Source organism: Pelophylax lessonae (assembly GCF_965119305.1).
Source record: "Pelophylax lessonae genome assembly, chromosome: 6".
NCBI classification, from domain to species: domain Eukaryota; kingdom Metazoa; phylum Chordata; class Amphibia; order Anura; family Ranidae; genus Pelophylax; species Pelophylax lessonae.
Window position 1 is genome coordinate 96,982,615 of NC_138773.1, and position 19,464 is coordinate 97,002,078.

At 46.6% G+C, this 19,464-nt stretch overlaps 1 protein-coding gene across 1 annotated transcript in view; it reads right to left on the bottom strand.

Annotated features, from left to right (window-relative positions):
• Positions 1 to 19,464, bottom strand: part of SUN1 (Sad1 and UNC84 domain containing 1) — a 135,659-nt gene that overhangs the window by 75,160 nt on the left and 41,035 nt on the right. The window contains exons 3-6 of the mRNA XM_082260650.1: positions 17,000 to 17,194; positions 14,235 to 14,422; positions 7,560 to 7,583; positions 7,217 to 7,432 (exon numbers count right to left, since the gene is read on the bottom strand). Coding sequence (XP_082116776.1) covers positions 7,217 to 7,432; positions 7,560 to 7,583; positions 14,235 to 14,422; positions 17,000 to 17,194 — 623 coding nt within the window. The remainder of the gene's footprint in view (positions 1 to 7,216; positions 7,433 to 7,559; positions 7,584 to 14,234; positions 14,423 to 16,999; positions 17,195 to 19,464) is intronic.

The window sequence follows — 19,464 nt, forward strand, 5'->3', positions numbered from 1 at the left end:
ACACCACCCCAGCCCGACAGGCTGGCATCCGTGGTGATTATCGTCCACGAGATCGGACGAAACGACTTGCCCCCGGACACCAACGGGGACTGGAGCCACCACAGAAGGTTTTCCCTGGTGCGATGACTCAACGAGATCTGAAGATCCAGAGATTGAGGTCGCCCGTCCCACTTGGACAAGATCTCCGCCTGGAGACCCCGCGTGTGAAACTGCGCGAAAGGAATCGCCTCGAAAGCCGAGACCATCAATCCCAGACATCTCATACACGTCCGCAGAGACGAGTTCGGAACGTCCCTGAGGGACCTGACTTCCTCCTGAAGAGTCCCGAGTTTGTCTTCCGGCAGGAAGACCTTCGCCTGCACCGAGTCCAGTATCATTCCCAGATAGGGAAGACGAACCGACGGACTCAGTGTCGACTTTGGAACATTTATCGTCCAACCAAACTCCTGCAGAGTTTGCATCGTGACAGACAGGTCCTTCTCCAGACCCTGACTGGTCGCAGACCGAATCAGAATGTCGTCCAGATACCCCAGGACAGAAATGCCCTGGGCCCTCAATAATGCCAGAACCGGTGCAAGCACCTTGGTGAAGACCCGCGGAGCCGAGGCGAGCCCAAAGGGCAACGCCACGAACTGGTAGTGATCCTCCGCAATGGCAAATCGAAGGTATCTCTGATGACCCTCGAATATGGGGATGTGAAGATACGCATCCTTCAAATCGATGGAGGCCATGAATTCCCCCGGAACCAGGGCAGCCACCACCGAGCGCAGGGATTCCATGCGGAACTTGCGAACCCGCACAGAGCGGTTCAGAGCTTTCAAGTCCAGAATTGGACGAACCTTGCCCTCCTTTCTGGGCACGGTGAACAGATTGGAATAAAACCCCCGAAATCTGTCCCGATGAGGCACCGGAACCACCACTCCCTGAGCCCTCAGGTCCCGCACCGCCAGGTGCAGATCCCGCAGGCGCTCTGGAGACAGTTGTAGATTTGAGGGAAAAAATCTGCTCTCTGGCCGAGAGAGAAACTCGATCTTGTAACCAGATCGAACGATTTCCAGAACCCATCTGTCCCGCACACGGGCCAACCAGGGCTGAAGAAAACCGAGCAAGCGTCCCCCCACCCCAAAACTGGGTGAGGGCGCCCCTTCAGGCCGAACTGTTATGGGCCGCAGGTCCGGATTGGCCGGACTTCTGTTTCCCAGACCAGGGTTTCTTCTGAGAGCCCTGGCCTTTGAACGGTTTGCCCTTGTAGTGCGGCCGAAAGGCACGAAAGGACCCCTGAGGGGGCCGAAAATTCGCATGCTTCTTCCCAGAAGCCCCCTTAGCCTTGGGGAAATGGGGCAAGAGAGTGCTCTTACCCCCGGTGATCCCCTTAATCAACACATCCAGGGACTCCCCAAAAAGGCGAGACCCATCATAAGGCAGATTGGCTAAGGTTTTACGTGAAGATTGGTCCACCGACCAACATTTCAACCAAACCAGGCGGCGAGACAACACCGCCACGCTGTGCACACGTGCAGCCAACGGAATCAGGTCCAGGTCCGCATCACACAGATACATGACACCCTGGTGGATCTGATCCACCATGTCCAGGGTCGCCGCCGAGGCCGAATCGGCCACTAGGACGCGCCTAAGCATCTGCGTCCAACTTGCGATCGCCTGGGCCGCCATGAGAGAAGCAAATAGAGCCTTAAGCATAGAACCCGTAACAGAATAAGTATGACAGGCAAGAGACTCCAGTCTCCTATCCGTGGCATCACGGAAAACAGGGGATCCCTCTGCAGGAATCGCAGTGGCTTTGTTCAAAACCGCAATTGCATGATCCACTGGTGGAGGCACACACCACCGTTCATCAGTGGCAGGGGAGAAAGGATAACGCAGCTTGAATTTACTTGGTACCGCAAAAGGTTTGCGCAGATCGCGCCATTGATCCTTTACAGCGCGCTGAAAATCAGCATTGCAGGGAAAAACCTGCGGCGTCCTGCGTTTTCTCTGCGTCCCATAAGCCGCCAAGGCAGCGGGGGGGACACACTTCGTCCTGCAAACGTAGCGTCTGCTTAATGGAAGCAATCAACTCATCCATGATTGCAAGCTCTTCAGGCGAGCCAGGGGGAGAATTATCAACCCCCTCAACCTCAGCCTCTACCTCAGACCCCACTAGATCAAGAGAGGAGCGGGACCCCGATAGGGGGGTCCCTGCCAGAACAGCCCCATCACCTTCACCCTCAGAATCGGAGGACAGAGTAACTCTGGGCCGTTTAGTAGATTGAGCAGCCACCAGCATTTGCACTTGGGCAGCAAGGCCAGCCACAATAGTGGCTAAATCCCCCCCTGGGGGGGAAACAGCGGTCCCCTGGCTTTCCACCAATACTGTGGGAAACTTGCCCTCCTGAGAATCCATTGCCCCTGTACGCCAGACAACCAAGGGTTAACTGCCCCCTTTCAGCAAGCGCGGTAAGCGCAGCCCACCGCACACACTCAGGCACAATGAGACCCCCACAGGGAATATACAGACTGAATACAGGCAATGGACAACAGGAATAGAAGGATAAAACCTGAGGAGAACCCGCTGCTGCTGCTGCCTCGACCGGTGTTCCAGGAAAAAGGAAGTGATGCTGCCAGGGCGCTCTATGTAAGCCTATGGAGGCTACAAGAAAATGGCCGCCGTGCATGTAAACCATGCGGCCGGAGCGGGCGCCGGTAAAATGGCGTCGTTTGGCGCCGAAACCGCCGCTCCACAGTGCATAAAAACACACACAATTTCATCCCATTATATGGATACATGTTAGATCGCCGCAGCGATCGCTGTATATGCCCCAACATGCCATTAAAAACATGCCCCACAGCACACAGCTTCCCACACTGCCCAGCCTGACACACACAGTGTCATACAGCTCCCCCCCCCCCCCTTGCAGCCCACAGCATGCAGCCGAGAGATAGGGAGACAAGCAGTGTGATTTAAAGGCAGGTTACACAGTCCCAGACTGAGACCCCCCCCAGACAGACAGGTCCCCACATAGACACACTTACCTCATATGGCGTGGGGAACCCGCACAGGCGAACAAGCCGCTGCACATGAGGCAGGGAGAGTCGCAATTCAAGACGCACACAATGGCGGTTAAGAAACCGCACAGCGTCCGGTGAGGTAGCCACCTCACCAAACATCCCTGCACCGAACAGGGATGGGTCGTTCACCGTGCCAGGAGCGTTACCTGGCTGAACGCTCGATGGCAGACTGGGAAGCCACTGACCCACGACCTGCGATCAGGGGGATCAGCCCGAGACCCAGTCCGCATGATCCTCTTCGTCCGAAGAACTAACTAATGCTGACAAAAACAACAGCTAAGTAAAGGTAGAGAAAAAACTCAAATAAAATATTAAAAAGAAGAAAGAGTCTGGGACAAAAAGTCCCAGCACAGAGAGAGCCAGCCACTCCTGACAAGCTAGACATTAAAACTGAGATATGGTTGCAGGAAGTAGGAGGGTATTGACTGAGGGGACCACCCCTTGAGGGTGGGATATGTTAAAGCTTTATTGTTAACATATTCTGTTGCCTAGCTACTCCTTCGGAGCAAAGTCTAATACCCCATATGTGACGAATATGAAGAGGCGGCGACTGTCGGAGGACGTAAGAGAAACACCTTTGCCGCTCTGGATGGCTTGTGGGTGCCAAAGGGTACCTGCGCCTCCATCGCAGCTTCAGCTGCGTCCTCCATCTACAGGGTCTAACGCACAGATACAGTCAGTGCATCTACCATTGCCTTTTCGTGTGCGGTCGCAGACGTGGAGGAATCATCCTCACTAGCAGAAGATTCAAGGTGCATGGTCGCAGACCCAAAAGGGTAACCAACGTCCGCAGCGGCCGAATAGAGTTCAGGATCGGATGAGATAGATGAGGCAGGGGAAGGTGGGGGGCGCTTTTTGCTAGCCCGTCGCCAAGCTGCCTCCACACTCGACACAAGGGACTCCAGGACCCCCCGTCAGTGCATTGATAGACGGTTGGGAACCGGAGGGCCCACAGCCTCAGAGGGGAACAGATAGGGAAACATGCTCCAAAAGACTCCATGGGTCACCAGGGGGACCCCACAAAAAAAAAGTGTGCCTGCGGGAAGGAAGGGAACCCAGGGGTCCGACCATCACAAGGAGGGGCCCACGCCACCCCAAAACCCTCCAGGGGTGGGAGGGGACAGCTACTCACCATACCAGGAGGGCACCGCTCCAGACAGATCCTCCTCACCATTGAAATGGGGGGCTGTCAGCCAGGAGGAACGTTGCTACTCAGGCCAAGCCCAGGTCATATGCGACCTAGCGAGATGTTTAACTCGCAGGGCCAGCCCTTGTGCAGTGGGGCTATGTGGCGGCCGACCTAGAGCAGAGCTGAGGCCTGTGAGCGTTTGCTGGCCAGACAAGTGTGACCACTGGATCAAGATAATCCAACCCGTCGCCCACTCCGGCAGTTGATAGTAGATCCCAAAGGAAAAATCCAGGAAGAAAAAAAATTTCTATCTAAAAATATTTTGCCAGGACCAAAGATCCCAGCAAGGAACAAGGTCCTTACTCCTGATTAGGTAGAAAAACAACTGACCATATAAAGAGGGAGTATACCCCCTGGGACTGCCCATGGGTGTAGCCAGAATGCTTTCCTGCCTAGTGTCCTACTCCTGTAGGGAGCAGTATAACCCAATGGTCAAGAATGACAGAAGCTGTGTCCTTCAATGAATTAAAGAGAAAATACTTGTGTGTGCAAATTAACAAATCTTGGTTGCAATCAGTGGCACGCATTTGTGGGAGTAATATTTTTCATAAATATACACTATATATACACACACACACTATATATATATATATATATATATATATATATATATATATATATATATATATATATATATATATATATATATATATATATATATATATATATATATACATATATATATATATATACATACATACATACACACACACACACACACACACACACACACATATATATACACATATATATATATATATACACACATTATATATATATATATATATATATATATATATATATATATATATATATATATATATATATATATATATATATACACACATATATATATACACACACACATACACATACATACATACATACATACATACACATACCTATAATAATATATCCCCCCCCCCCCCAAAGACATTTACATATAGATCCATAAATATTAGCACATCTTTTACATAAACCAGCTTGTAACATAGGTTTATTGGTCTTCAAATAGCAACTTTATGTTGGTTAGGTAAATTCAAACAAGTAAACCTGTTACAAACCAGGGCACTAAGCCCATGTTGAAAACTAGGTCACCTTCACTGAAAAATGCATTAAAAAAAAAAAAAAAAGACCATGTCATCAACCTAAATTGCCGATAAAAGCACATAAAAATTAGGCATTTTAAATGCTTGCAACATTTTTCCATTCCATAAATTATTTTTTTTTTCATACTTGTAATGTGCCTCTGAACATGCTAGAAAATGTGACTACACCCACATGTGGTGAGTGGCTGGCTGGCTGGCACCCTGAGGTGCGTGGCTGGCTGGCACCCTGAGGTGCGTGGCCGGCTGGCACCCTGAGGTGCGTGGCCGGCTGGCTGATTATCGGCAAGGCCGAAAAAAAAAAAAAGTCAGCAGCTGGCTGGCTGGCACCGGGCTGCTGTGGGTGGGTGTATGGCTGTGATACACTCCTGCGAGAGTAGTCCCGACACCAGACAAGGCTTCCAAGGCAAGGGAGGCGGCCTAAGAAGGCAGAATGACGTCACAAAAATATATCAGCCAGTTCCGGGGCCGATACCGATATATCGGGGAAAGTGCATATCGGCCCCCCGATATATCGGCCTTGCCGATAATCAGGCTATCCATAGTATCAACTGTGTTGGCGCAAAGCTGATCTTCAGTGGAACTTGAAATTACTAACAAACCTCTCAGAATTGTATTTCTTTTAACACATGCCTCCTGTTTTTTGTTAATTTTGCTTCGAGGTACGGCAGGCACCCTGTGACATTCCAGAGCTTTCATCTTTTTTCCATAGCGGCAGCCAGCATGGGTTAGCAGGGAAGTGACTGAACGCTGGATAACGCTAGTTGCAGCTGCTGTAAGGTCACAGGGGACCAGAGAACTCCACTGTCTCTTGCTGGCAGCTCTCTTTAAATGAATTCACAATTTGGGTACAATTTGATTGTGAATACATCTGCATCAACGTCGCTGTCTAAAAAAGACCCAGCAACATAATCTGTTATCTGCAACACAGCACTTATATTATCCAGTAGTATAGATAGATGGGACATGATCAGTTCAGTGGCAAAAGGTGAAGAGTTTTACTGAGGTGGGTTGTGTTGAGCATGGTAAAGACCAGGTCCAGCAAATCACCCACTCCCAGTCAAAAAATGACTGTAGGCTACCAGGAGGCTATAAACAAATGCAAGGATGCTTAAGGCAGAACGTCACCCCAAGAGGGAATGTTCCGTTTTAAGTCCTCCCCTCTCAAATCACATTTGGCAGATCTATTTTTTTTTTTTTGGGGGGGGGGGGGGGGGGGCAGTGGTTATCTAGCTATGACAGCAGGTACCCGCTCCCACGTCTACTCAGATGGCCCCCCCCCTCTTTTCACCCGCAGCTTTCTGGGACATGTCACAGGTCCCCGAAGGCTGCAGGACCATTCGCAAAGTGCAGTGCGGCTTGCAAATGCACAGTAGGAAGCCAGCTGTGAAGCTGCAAGCTGCAACAGCCGGCTTCCCACACTAAAGATGCCAGAGACTCAAGGACTAAGGAAGAACTAGCCTGTTTGAGGATGGCGCTGGATCCCGGGACAGGCAAGTGTACTTTTAAAAAAAAAAAAAAAAAGTCAGCAGCTACAGTATTTTTAACTGCAAACTTTTTTTTCCCCCCCTTTCCCTAGAGTAAAGATGATGGGTGGAATAAACAAACTGTATAAAAGAAAACCCCTTTAATTGCTTGGATTCTTTTCCCCCTACAATAACAGCAGTAGCAGTTAGCTTTATCACCATTTTACACAAAGAAACTAATTTTAAATATTTTGCATGTGGCTTTAAATGTGTATTTCATAAGCTGAGTGTTTGAATATTCAAACCTCTAGATGGCACATAATACCAAGTCAAGGCAAAATTCAATATTAAAGACTAGACAGCTATTAAGTGCAAATCAGATAGCTTACTTGATTTGTGCTTCTGGCTCCTGTCACGTGTGTATACTTTAGTAGATGTTGTGTACGTGGATGAAGCAGGCACACGAGTTGCTGAGAACGCTGTGAGGGCATTACTTCTTTCAGACAGCATGCTACAGTCACTGCAAGTGTAACCGTTTATTAAGGTGGTCTGTGTTTCTGCAGAGATGACATCTCCATTGGCCTGAATGACTGTTGTATCCCCAGCTACAACACATAAGGAAATATAAAATCTGTTAACATTTGGTTATCAGCTGGATCCCCAAAATTTTCACAGGAGGCGGTGGCAGAAAGGGAGTTAAAACAAAAATAAATAAAAAAAAAAGGGGTTTACCTTTCGGGTCATCATCGTCAAGACCTACAATGAAAATTACAAACAATTAGCAACACAAGAAGCAACATTAAAACATAAAATCTCATTAAAAACAGCAAGAGGCAGAATGTTAGTTTTTCACAGTATAAATTAGTCCTTTATGCTAGACGCTTGCAGAACTGGTAACTAAGCAACCCAAGATTCACAAAAACCAACTGAAGTCACAAAATGAAGCAAGACCAAGCTGAAAGGTTTCTTGTCCGTTAATAAAATATCCATAAATAGAAAACCTTGCATTACAGGAGACCTCTTGTGAAACCGTAATTCCCCACAGCTTCTGATTTTTTTTTTCTTCTTGATGGCAGATCAGATGTGTGGGCTGTCACTGTAAGCTGCAGCACTCTGGATACCCCAGGCGTATTTGAGTACCAATCACGGTTGTGGCTTATGAGAGGATCTACACATTGGACTGGGCCAATGGACTGGACCCCGCATAGGGGATGTCAGCCACCATCTTCCTGGATTTTTGGTCAGCCGACCAGCATTTTAACCAGATTAAGCGACGGTTAACCACAGCAACACTTGACAGGCGTATCGCCTAGGGGGCCTCATTTAGAGCCGCATCGCACAAACACATGACCCCACAATGAATCTGATCCACCATCTCCACTGTAGTGGGAGGGGCAGAGTCGGCCACGAGGGTGCGCTTGAGCACCTTGGTCCAATCCGCCACAGCCTGAGCCACCATCAGAGGCAAAAATAGGTTTGAGCATGGAACCCGCTACCATGTTGGAATGACGGGCAAGAGACTCCAGTCTCCTATCAGTAGGATCCCTAAACACCAGGGAGTCCTTAGCTGGGAGCAGGGTAGCTTTGTTCAACCTGGCCACCGTGTGATCCACTTGAGGAGGCGCACACACCAGCATACAGCCATAGTAGCCGCAAAAGGGTAGAGAAGTTGAAACTTCTTAGGCACCACGAAGGTGTGTTTCAAATTACGCCATAGCTCATTCACCTTATAGTGAAACTCTGCTGGGCAAGGAAAAACCTGCGCCGTCTTGCGGGTCCTGTGTGTACCAAAAGAGGACAACGCCCGGAAGAGTGGGCTCATCCTACAAATGTAGGGTTTCCTTTACTGCTAGGATCAACTCATCCATAGCTGCGCGTTCCTCTGGTGACCCGGGGGGGGGGGGGGGGAATCCTCCACCCCTGCATCCTCCGCCTCCCCCTCTTGCAGGTCCTGAGAAGAGCGAGACCCCGAAAGGGCCACGCTACCTACAGCAACCATGTCACATTCAGAATCAGAAGAAAAGGAGATTCTAAACCTTTTCCTAGCAGCACGTTCAGACATCACCACATCCATTTTTGACACCAAAGTTGCCACAACAGCAGCCAAATTAGTGACGGCGGAGGATTCAGAGGACCCTGAATCCCCCACCAAAGCTGGCGGGAATTTGCTGTCCTGGGATTCCATAACAGAAAAGAAAAGTGTTTTTTTTTTTTTTTAAACTGGCCCTTTAAGTGCGCCGCAGACCCCCACAGCACACCGCTATAAGACTGACAAACAGACCCCCCGCAGGGACAAAACTGACCAGGAAGTTTGCACAAGGCAGGACAGGAAAAGAACAGCAGGACAGAACCCCACAAAGTGTTACCAGCTTCTTCGGTTGGCTCTGGGAGAAAGGAGGAAGTGATGTCAACGCTGGAGGCTGAACTAGGCTGCATGCCAAGGGAAAATGGATGCCTATGGAAACTAATGGGAGGCTTCGGCAGGATGGCCGCCGACATGTGCTCGGAGCGATCGTTTGCCACACACAAGATGGCGCCGTAAGGCGTGAAAATACACTACATAGCATGCTGTATGAGCGCCCACAGTGAAGCCAGACATGCTGCCCACACTTAAAATGGCGGACCGGCGGTTTTTAACCCCGCAGCGGTCGCCGCATGCGTCTGCATCCCCAAGCACCCTAAAGTGACATTAGGAGAGGGACCCCCAAATCCCCACACAGCGCTGCTGTGAGAGAATAAAAACCCCCGCAGGGACCGGGACCAGGGAGCCCAAAACGCACAGACACAGGGGACACCACAGACACACAGGACTGCCGACCCCAGACAGAGGCCCCACACAGAATGTACTTACCTGTACCCGATGGCGTGGGGTGCCTCATATCAAGCGGGAAACCACCCACCCTTAGATGGCAGGGGAGTGCCGCAAGCCAAAACGCAGGACACTAGTAGTGCACGGACGAACCTATGCTGTGTCCAGTGAGGTAGCCACCTCACATGGCTGTATCCCTGATGGACAGGGATGGGTCATTTGCAAGGCCAGGGCGAACACATAGCCTGCGAAACGCTCAATGGCGGGCTGGGATTCCATCTGACCCTCTGTCCTGGAGGACCAGGACGGTCATTCCGATTCCCGGCTCCGCAGGCGCCGTCTTCATCTGAAGATCCACTAACTAGTGCTGATAAAACAGCTAGCAATGTAAAGAAAAAATGAAATTTTTTGAAAATAAATCATAAAAAGAAAAAGAGAAAAGCTGAGACTGTAGCCGCAGCACAGGGAAGCCTATCCACTCCTGAAGCTAGGCAGAAGACAAACTGAATTGGGATGGCTATTGCAGGGGGGTATTGGACTAGAAGGGCAGCCCCCATGGGTGTGACTATGTAGATTTATTGTTCTTATACAAGTCTTATGCCTAGAAACTCGTGTGGAGATGAAGTCCATATCCCATAAGTGAATGGGCGGCGACTGTCGGAGGACGTAAGAGAAATGGGATTTTTTACTTACCGTAAAATCCATTTCTCTGAGTCCACCGGACGTAGCTGCTGCTTTAAATCATAGACGGATGGGTAATAAGCCCCTCCCACTAGGAGTGACCAGATAGAGCTAAAGGCTTTGACACGCCCAAGGGGGGCAAGGTCCCTGGTTTATTATTCCTGGCCTCATCGTTGCATCTTCAGTTTAGTTGCAAGCAGTGAATAATAACCAAAACCCAACTCTTCAGAGAAAAGAGGGGTGGGAACTACGTCCGTCGGTGGACTCAGAGCAATGGATTTTACGGTAAGTAAAAAATCCCATTATCTCTTTCGCCCACCAACAGATGTAGCTGCTGCTTTAAATCATAGACGGACGAGACGTCCAAAAGCAGTAACCCCTGAGGGGTGGGGAAAGGACAAACCTAAAAGAATGAATGCAATTCCCACGACTAACATAGCTAACTATATAACATGGAGCCCAACAAGCAACAACTGGGGCTCAATTGTAGCAAAACCATAAAGGAAAAGTAGACTGCTCCTTAACCACTTCCCGCCCGCCCTATTACAGATTGACAGCGGGAATGTGGTTGTGTTATCCTGACCAGACGTCATATGACGGCGGCAGGATAACACAGCTCTGGGCGCCCCCCGGGGGCGCGCAGAGCGGCGATCGGTGCTTCTCCGATCTCGGTAAAGAGCCTCTGACGGAGGCTCTTTACCATGTGATCAGCCGTGTCCAATCACGGCTGGTCACATAGTAAAACAGGAACAGCCGTTGATCGGCTTTCCTTAGTTCGTGCCTGACAGGCACGAGTAAAGGAGCGCCGATCGGCGGCTCCCCTGACAGGGGGGGGGGGGGTCGGCACTGGTAATCAGATCATTGATTACCAATGCAGACCCTCGGGGGGGGGGGGGGGGGGATGCCACTAGATCCACCAGCGATGCCCACTATGACCCCAGGGATGCCCACTATGGCCACCAGGGATGGCAATCAGGGCTCAGGGAGCCCCCCATTGCCCTCCCCATTAGTGATGCCCACCAGTGTCCTCCCTATCAGTGCTGCCCACAAGTGCCCATCATTGCCATCCTTTAGTGTCGCCCACCAGTGCCGCCTATCAGTGCCCATCAGTGCCACCCCATCAGTGCCACCCCATCAGTGCCACCCCATCAGTGCCACCCCATCAGTGCCACCCCATCAGTGCCACCCCATCAGTGCCACCCCATCAGTGCCACCCCATCAGTGCCGGAAAAAACTTATTTACAAAATTGTATAACAAACAAAAATTTTTTATTTTTTTTTTCAAACTTTTCGGTTTTTTTTTATTTGTTTAGCAAAAAGTAAAAAATCGCACAGGTGATCAAATACCACCAAAAGAAAGCTCTATTTGTGGGGGGAAAATGACATAAATTTGGTGTAGGTACAGTGTTGCATGACCGCGCAATTGTCATTCAAAATGCAACAGCGCTAAAAGGGGAAAATTGGCCTGGGCAGGAAGGGAGGGAAGTGCCCTGTATTAAAGTGGTTAAATGGCAGCCTCCAAAACCTTGCAGCCAAAAGGACACATCCACTCTGTAAAACTTGGTGAACGTATGTACAGATGATAAGTGGCTGCCTTGCAAACCTGCATCACTGACGCCTGATGGCAGAAAGCCCAAGAGGCACTCAACGCCCGCGTAGAGTGAGCCATGACAGGGAAAGGAGGAACCTTGCCCTTAAGAGAATATGCCTGCCATCACCGTCTGTCTGATCCATCGAGAGAGCACACTTACCACTGATGCTCTGGCCGCGAGCGGAAAAACGTCAAGGTTAACATCGCATACAAGTTGCAGAGCCTGCGATAATTGGTCAGCAAGTTCCAGGGCAGATGTCGGTAAGGGGTTACCATCAGTGCCTCTTTCAGATCCTTTACCCATTCAAACATAGTCTGGGAGACTAGAATGATAGTCGGGGCAGGCTTGAGACTATCCCACTACCTTATACAGGTGTCAGGATAAGACCTCAATACGTCTGTCAACCGGATCAGGGAGAGATGAGGATTCTGCCACCGTTAAAACTGTGGATGTGATGTGGACTGTGAATACCGCATATCTGGGGGTCCACCTGAGGGGGGGGGGGGGGGGACCATCCATTTGCGTAAGATTTTTTTGCTTTTCCAGATTTCTGTTATTGTAATAAACAGATTTGTAGACTCACCAATGGAGGGAGCTCTCTATGTAGCTCAGTGCAGTCTCCTCCTTTTAGCTATCAATGGCTTATTACAATTACCAGCTGATGAAATTAGATATCAGCTAAACAGGGAATTGCATGGTTTTTCAAAAATCAGTTGACTTAGACTTGTAAAAAAAAAAAAAAAAAAAAACAAAGAAAATGGGCTTGTGTATCCACAGCCATTAGGCAGCACATACATTTTTTTCCTTTAACCAGGGCATTGAACAAAAATAATAAATCAAACGATCCAATTTCTAAATCCACAAAATTTGAGGTGGAATCACTCCTGCTGAGCAATTGTACAGCCCAACAGGCTGGTTGTACAGAAGTCGATTGGTAATCGATCCATTTATTGCCAGCTCAAGCTAAGCAGAAGTACAAAGACTTTTAGATCTGCACAGATATTCAATTATAACTTAGGTTAACATAAGTTATTTATAATATCCATTAGATTTTTTTGTGAACATGCTTCACAAGAGTAAATCCTAGGAGGAAAATAAATCAAGATCCCCCCCCCCATGCTGAAAAAAAAAAAAGTGCCTAGAACACCCATTACAATTGAACTAAATGGTTAATCAGGTATTAAAAAAAAAAGAAAAAAAAAAAGAAGAATTAGAAATCTATTTCAGAACTCTAAAGAAATCCATTCAAAGAACTTTATACAAACACTAGTTTCTGCGCTCTGTGTCAGAACATACATTCTGTGCCAAAGGACTATTCAATCATTTGCCATACTCTACTGTCCTGTGTAGCTGGTGACAACTTACATTTTGGTCTGTTTAAAATGCCTGCGGCAGCAGATTCATTAGAGTGTCATCTATATCACGTTTGGCTGAAATTAATGAATTAGTCTCCATTAACCTGCAGGGTAGAGTTTTAGAAAGTTGCTTTCACACAGAGTGAGCACAACTATGTGCAAAAGCAAGTTCTTAAACAATGTCACACCAAAGTGTAAACCAGTTTACCAATGTCCAATGAACTGAAGGTGCCGGCCTATAACCCAGGGTCTATAAACATCAAAAGCCTGTGCAGTACAATTAAGATAAAAACACAACATATTTTTTATTAGACTGGAAAAAGTTTAGAACCTGTGACAATATGTTTATTTTTTTTCATGCATTCCTGTACAAGTCATTACCACATCCCCGAATCTTCAAAGGGCATCACAGGGACAGGGAGAAAATCTCCCCATTGATGTAAAAAAATTAAAAAAAAATAAAAATGAAAATCAGAAATTTTAAGTTTTCCCAATTCTTTCCAAAAATCTACTCTTTTGGCTGAAGTTTGGCTTTAAGAGCTTGTTCACACTAGGTGTGGTGACTGGCATTTTCCTGCATTGGACCAACATTATTCACTGCAATGGAACATACAAAACAATTCTTTCATATGCACTTTGTTCATAGAGAGCCCCTGGGTGCAGAGCATTGCAGAAAAATGCAGTACACCTGATGGAAGGCTCGGTGTACTGTCCATTTCTACTCATCACAGATGAGCTGCAATGCACAGCAATGAATGAAATATATGGAAAAAAAAAATCCCTTTCTGGACCTTACACTGGTACCCGCATAGTGAACAAAAAATGCATGGGATCCATTCACACTGGTATGCACAGTAAGCACATGCCAGTGTGAACGAATCACATTCATTTTCTGTTTACAGGGAAAATGATACATTTCAGTCTTTCCAATATTTCATGGTTATTTGATGGCATAAGAAAGTTGGCTCACCCCATAAATGATTTACTTCCGTCTGCTCTCGTATTGAGGATTCATCCAGCACAGTGGACAACATGGAGGCATCAGAGACATGAGAGCTAAAGCTACTTTGCAAGGATGTATTTGACACTGCTTTCAATGCTGCAGAACGATGGCTGCTTGAGGATTGTCTGCTGGTGTTATGCTGCTGTCTGAAAGACCTGAAATAAGACAAATTGTCAACACAAAAAGGCATTGGAAGCCAGTGTACACCACTATCTCTGGTTATATCAACGTAGCAGGAAGATACAGGTCAGGACAGGCTATAGGTATCCTACCCTCCTACACGATAGGGAAAAGTCTTTACTCTGCACTGTACTGTTGAAAGTAAAGAAATCTGAAAGTACTGCACACTATGACCAGGTTGCAAACATTTTTTCCTCTTACAAAAAATTAAAAAAGGGAAACAATTTCCCTTTACTCCACCTTCATAAAAATACATGATTACACAAAGATCTCACAAATACAGTACCAAGAATCTTACCAGAGAAAGACAAATAAGGTGTGGTTGGCATGAATGTTTTCTAGTATAAAATTACAGCTTTGCATATTAAAGCCTTCTGACAAAGATTATAAAAAATAAAAATACATTATATCCTATAATATTGACTGACCCCCCAACCCAGCCACCCCCCTTCCCCCCCGGCATTGTTTTCAGTATACACCTGGCACATTAGGATGAGCTGTTAAGTCCCTGCAGCCACTGCATCCTAATAGACAAAAATACCAGTTGTATACAGGCCTCATTCACTCTGGTAACTCCTTTCTAAATGCTGGAGAAGTTATCTGGGAAGCAGCCAGCTAAAAAAGTTGGGAGCCAGCCCCCCTTCCCCATCCCCCTCTCCTAGCACAAATCCTCTCCCCCCAAATCCCCCCCCCCCTCCTAGCATAAATCCTCTCCCCCAAATTCTCCTCCTGGCACAAATCCTGTCCCCCAAATTCCCCTCCTAGCACAAATCCCCCCTCCAAATCCCTCTTAGCACAATCCCCACCAAAATAACCCTTTTCAGCACAATCCCCCCCAACTAGCACAAATCTTCCCCAATTCTGCCTAAACACAACCTTCCCCAATTACCCTTCCCAGCAGAAATAGCAATCACCCCCCCCCCCCCCATCACCTCTTCTCCACAAGCCCCCACCCCTTCTAATCCTACAGGTGGGAACTACAGAAGTAGTGAGGAGGTGCAGGCTCTCTGTGCTCTTACCCCCTCCTGTGATAACAGCACTCCAGATCACACAGGGTTGCTCTTATGTTGGACCAGACAGTACATGGTTTGATTACCCTCCCCCCAATATCCTCCAAAGACTGCTCAACTCCCAGAAATGTGGGTAGGGGTGGGTAATTAGGCCATGCACCATTCGAGCCAAGAGTGATCCTGAGTAATCCACTGTATAGAGTGCTCCACTGCCTGGGAAGGAGAGAGAACAGAGGCCTGCATCTCCTCCTGGCTCTCTCCTCACTTCCGCTGACACTTCTGTTCCCAGCTCCTTGTCCCGGCCCCGAGTGCGAGATTGGGGGGAAAATGATGGATGGGAGGGTGGGAACACAGGATGCGGTTTCTGGTCGTCGTGGCAATCTGGCGACTGGGATTTGTGCATTCCTGCTGGGAAGCATAAATGGCTTTATGCCTCTCAGAACACATTTTCCTGCGTTTATATGTTCCTCCCTTTTGCCACATTTTAATCAGATCCTGGGCGCAAAGAGCTCCATTTTCTCTAAACACAGCTAGCTGACAGAACCTAAACAAACAGTGAAAATTACACCATTGAAAATTTAGATGGAGAGATATACATTATATATTATATATATATATATATATATATACACATACACACACACACACATATATACATATACATATACATACATATACATATACATACATATATACATATATATATATATATATATATATATATATATATATATATATATATATATATATATATATATTATAAGGGATAGATCGATTATGCACTTTCCCCGATATATCGGTATCGACCCATATATTGCCGATATTTTTGTGACGTCATTCTGCCTTCTTAGGCCGCCTCCCTCGCCTTGGACAGCCTCGTCTGGAGTCAGGACTAGTCTCATGGGAGTGCATCACAGCCATACACCCACCCACAGCAGCCGGTACCAGCCAGCCACAGGCACTGTACCAGCAAGCCAGCCACCCACCCACAGGCCCTGTACCAGCCACCACAGGGTGCCAGCCAGCCATCAAGCATTAAACAAAAATTAGCATGTTCTGTACCAGATTGTCAAAAATTGTCTATGTTTCAAAACTTTAAATGTACAAAATACCGACCAATAACGGCCGATACCAATATGTTGTGACCAAAATATCAGTATCCGCCTTGAAAAAAACCATATCGGTCTATCCCTAATATAAATATATATATTTATATATCTACACATACATACACATATATACAAACATCTACCTTTAGAAATACAGGCTTGACAGTGCCATTGTGAATGAGGCCTAACCTAGCTGGCCATCACTACCAGAGATGGGAAAAAAAACACACACACACACACACACACACACACACACCAGCAGAAAGTAACAGAACTCCAAAAACTTACATGTTTTTCAACCACATTCGGCACAACAGATTTAAGTGCAATAAAAATATACACAAAACCATGTGGACAGCTGCCAAGTAAGAAAAAGCAAACAAAAAAAAAACGCGTGTTTAAATACAGCCAAATAATGTGGCGTGCAACTTGCCTGCTGAGTGATCTCTCAGAGACACCGCCAGAATAGGAGATGTTTGAGGCAATACTTTCATTGTGGAGATCATCCGGAAAGCTGGTTGTTGTAGTCGTTAAACGGAGACTACGCCGGGACATTCTTGGAGAATCAAATACTGGATCCAACTTATGCAAGTTCTCAAAATCCAACGCAGCTGAAGAGTAACTGGAGCTAAAAGAATAAGTAACAGTTGTGTTTGTAAAAGAACAAAACTACAACAAATATTTACAACACAAGGGATGGGTTTTAGACCAACCCATAGACATGAGCGTGCAATTACCTGATCTCTGGTCTATAGACCATGCACCCAAACAGCAGTTCAATCTCATTGGAACAATTTTCCAGGTAGCTTGGAAAAAAATTGTTCTGGATATTCACCCCTGCCCCCCCCCCCCCTCCCCGCGAATATTAATTTTAATTAAAACAACAAAATAGGTTATACTTACGTGCTCTGTGCAAAACTATTGCCCTCATTCCTCCACATACCCCAAACCCAAAAAGGCATGGATCGATACTGAGGGTTAAAGGCTTAGTTCCCCATCAAAATCAAATGTCACACTACCCTTCCAGCCTGGGAAAACAATACACTGCTATCAATCCACTATCTCCACCGGTCCACATAAATCTCCCTTTTCCTCCTACAACTAAAACCACATTGCCTCAAATTATCTGTGCCCATTGAAAAAAAAAAAAAAAAATAATAAACACACCAGCTGCAGGGTGCAGCTATACATTTAGTGAACCCACTTTTACAGCAAGTCCTTGACCAATGTCATACAATTTGCTGGGGTATTCCTGCAATATTTACTCCTGGACGATACTCAAAACAGGTTAAAAAAGCCACTGTATGTATCAATAGGCTGATTCTACTAGTCTTCTAGACAGAACAAGAGCCATGTACATTCACCACAGAACATCTGTTACTAGGGCTCCAAATGTGATGCCCATACACAGCAGCTGTCAAACCCACTACAAGAACTCAATGGAATCTACAGCGCCCAACACTTGCCTTATTATTTCCTTTACACAATATAAAAGATTATACAAGCAAGCAAATACTTAACAGTTTCTCATCTGCCATCATGTACCCCCATTACATTCTATTGTCAGCAATTTCTTCTTCATGAACATGTTAATCAACTTTGATAGCTTGTAAAAATAGACAAACCACTTTTTACTAGATTTACAGACAGATTTAGTAGAGTTATACCTGCCAAAGACTTACTATAGACCTCTAGGCAGGCTACACTGCAGCCTAGCCTAGTGTTTAATCCAGGGTTTCTCAACCAGTGTGCCGCGGCACACTGGTGTGCCGTGAAGGGTCCCCAGGTGTGCCACGGCAAAATGACCCCCAACCTATGCATTAATAAGAATTATGTTCTTTACTGTAATGATTGCTGGCTGGTCTGCTGGCTGGTTACAGCAGTGCAGGTCCGCTGTCTGATGCTCGCTTTCCGCTGCCACAGGCAGTCGGGAAGCTGTGCGGGCCTCCCGACTCGCGTCCTGCCAACCGATGACGTCATCGGTTGCTATGGGCGGGTCAGGCGCACAAGCAAGGGCTTGCTGGACGTTAGAGCCGGGAGATGCTGGCTGGCGCGAGAGGAGAGAAACCAGGAAGGAGGATCTTCTGTGCCTGCATGTCAGCTCTGTGAGTACGCAGGATTATGTGGCATAACTTTTTTTTTATATTTAACCCTACCTAATAAATGTACTTTTTGACCTACTTTTGAACAGTGTTCCTCTCAGCTGTTTACATTCTGCTTTGTTCTGACACAGGATCACCTTGATGATTGCTTTGTAAATGTATATATATATATATTATATATATATATATATATATATATATATATATATATATATATATATATATATATAAATAAATAATGTGGGTATATAAAAAAAAAGATGTTTGTTTTAATTACTGTATTACTATATTTTACCGATAATGATAACAGTACTTTTTTTTTTAATATTGTATTCTGCTTACAGATTTTTTTATCTTTTATTCTACTTGCACGTCTGCTGCAGTTTTGTCTGTCTGTGTGCATATAAACATGTGTCTGTATTCATATATGTGTGTATGTATGTATGTGTGTATGTATGTGTGTATGTATGTATGTATGTATGTATGTATGTATGTATGTATGTATGTATGTAACTATTAATCCTGACCCCCCCCCACCCCCCCCCTTCCTGTACCATCAGAAATGTTTTTTTTAGGGCTTGTTTGTGATAGCAGCATGGACTGCTGCTCCTCTGAAAAGCAATCCATGCTCAGGTCACTTTACAGCGGCATTTAAAGGCGGTAAAGAGGCATTATGTTACCTCCTCCCCACCTGTTTTAAGCCTGTAAATGCAACATCACTACACGCTACCGTGCACTGCACACAGTTGTGGGGTAGTTGCAGTGCAGCCCCTTTCACCATGGGTATACCTCCAGC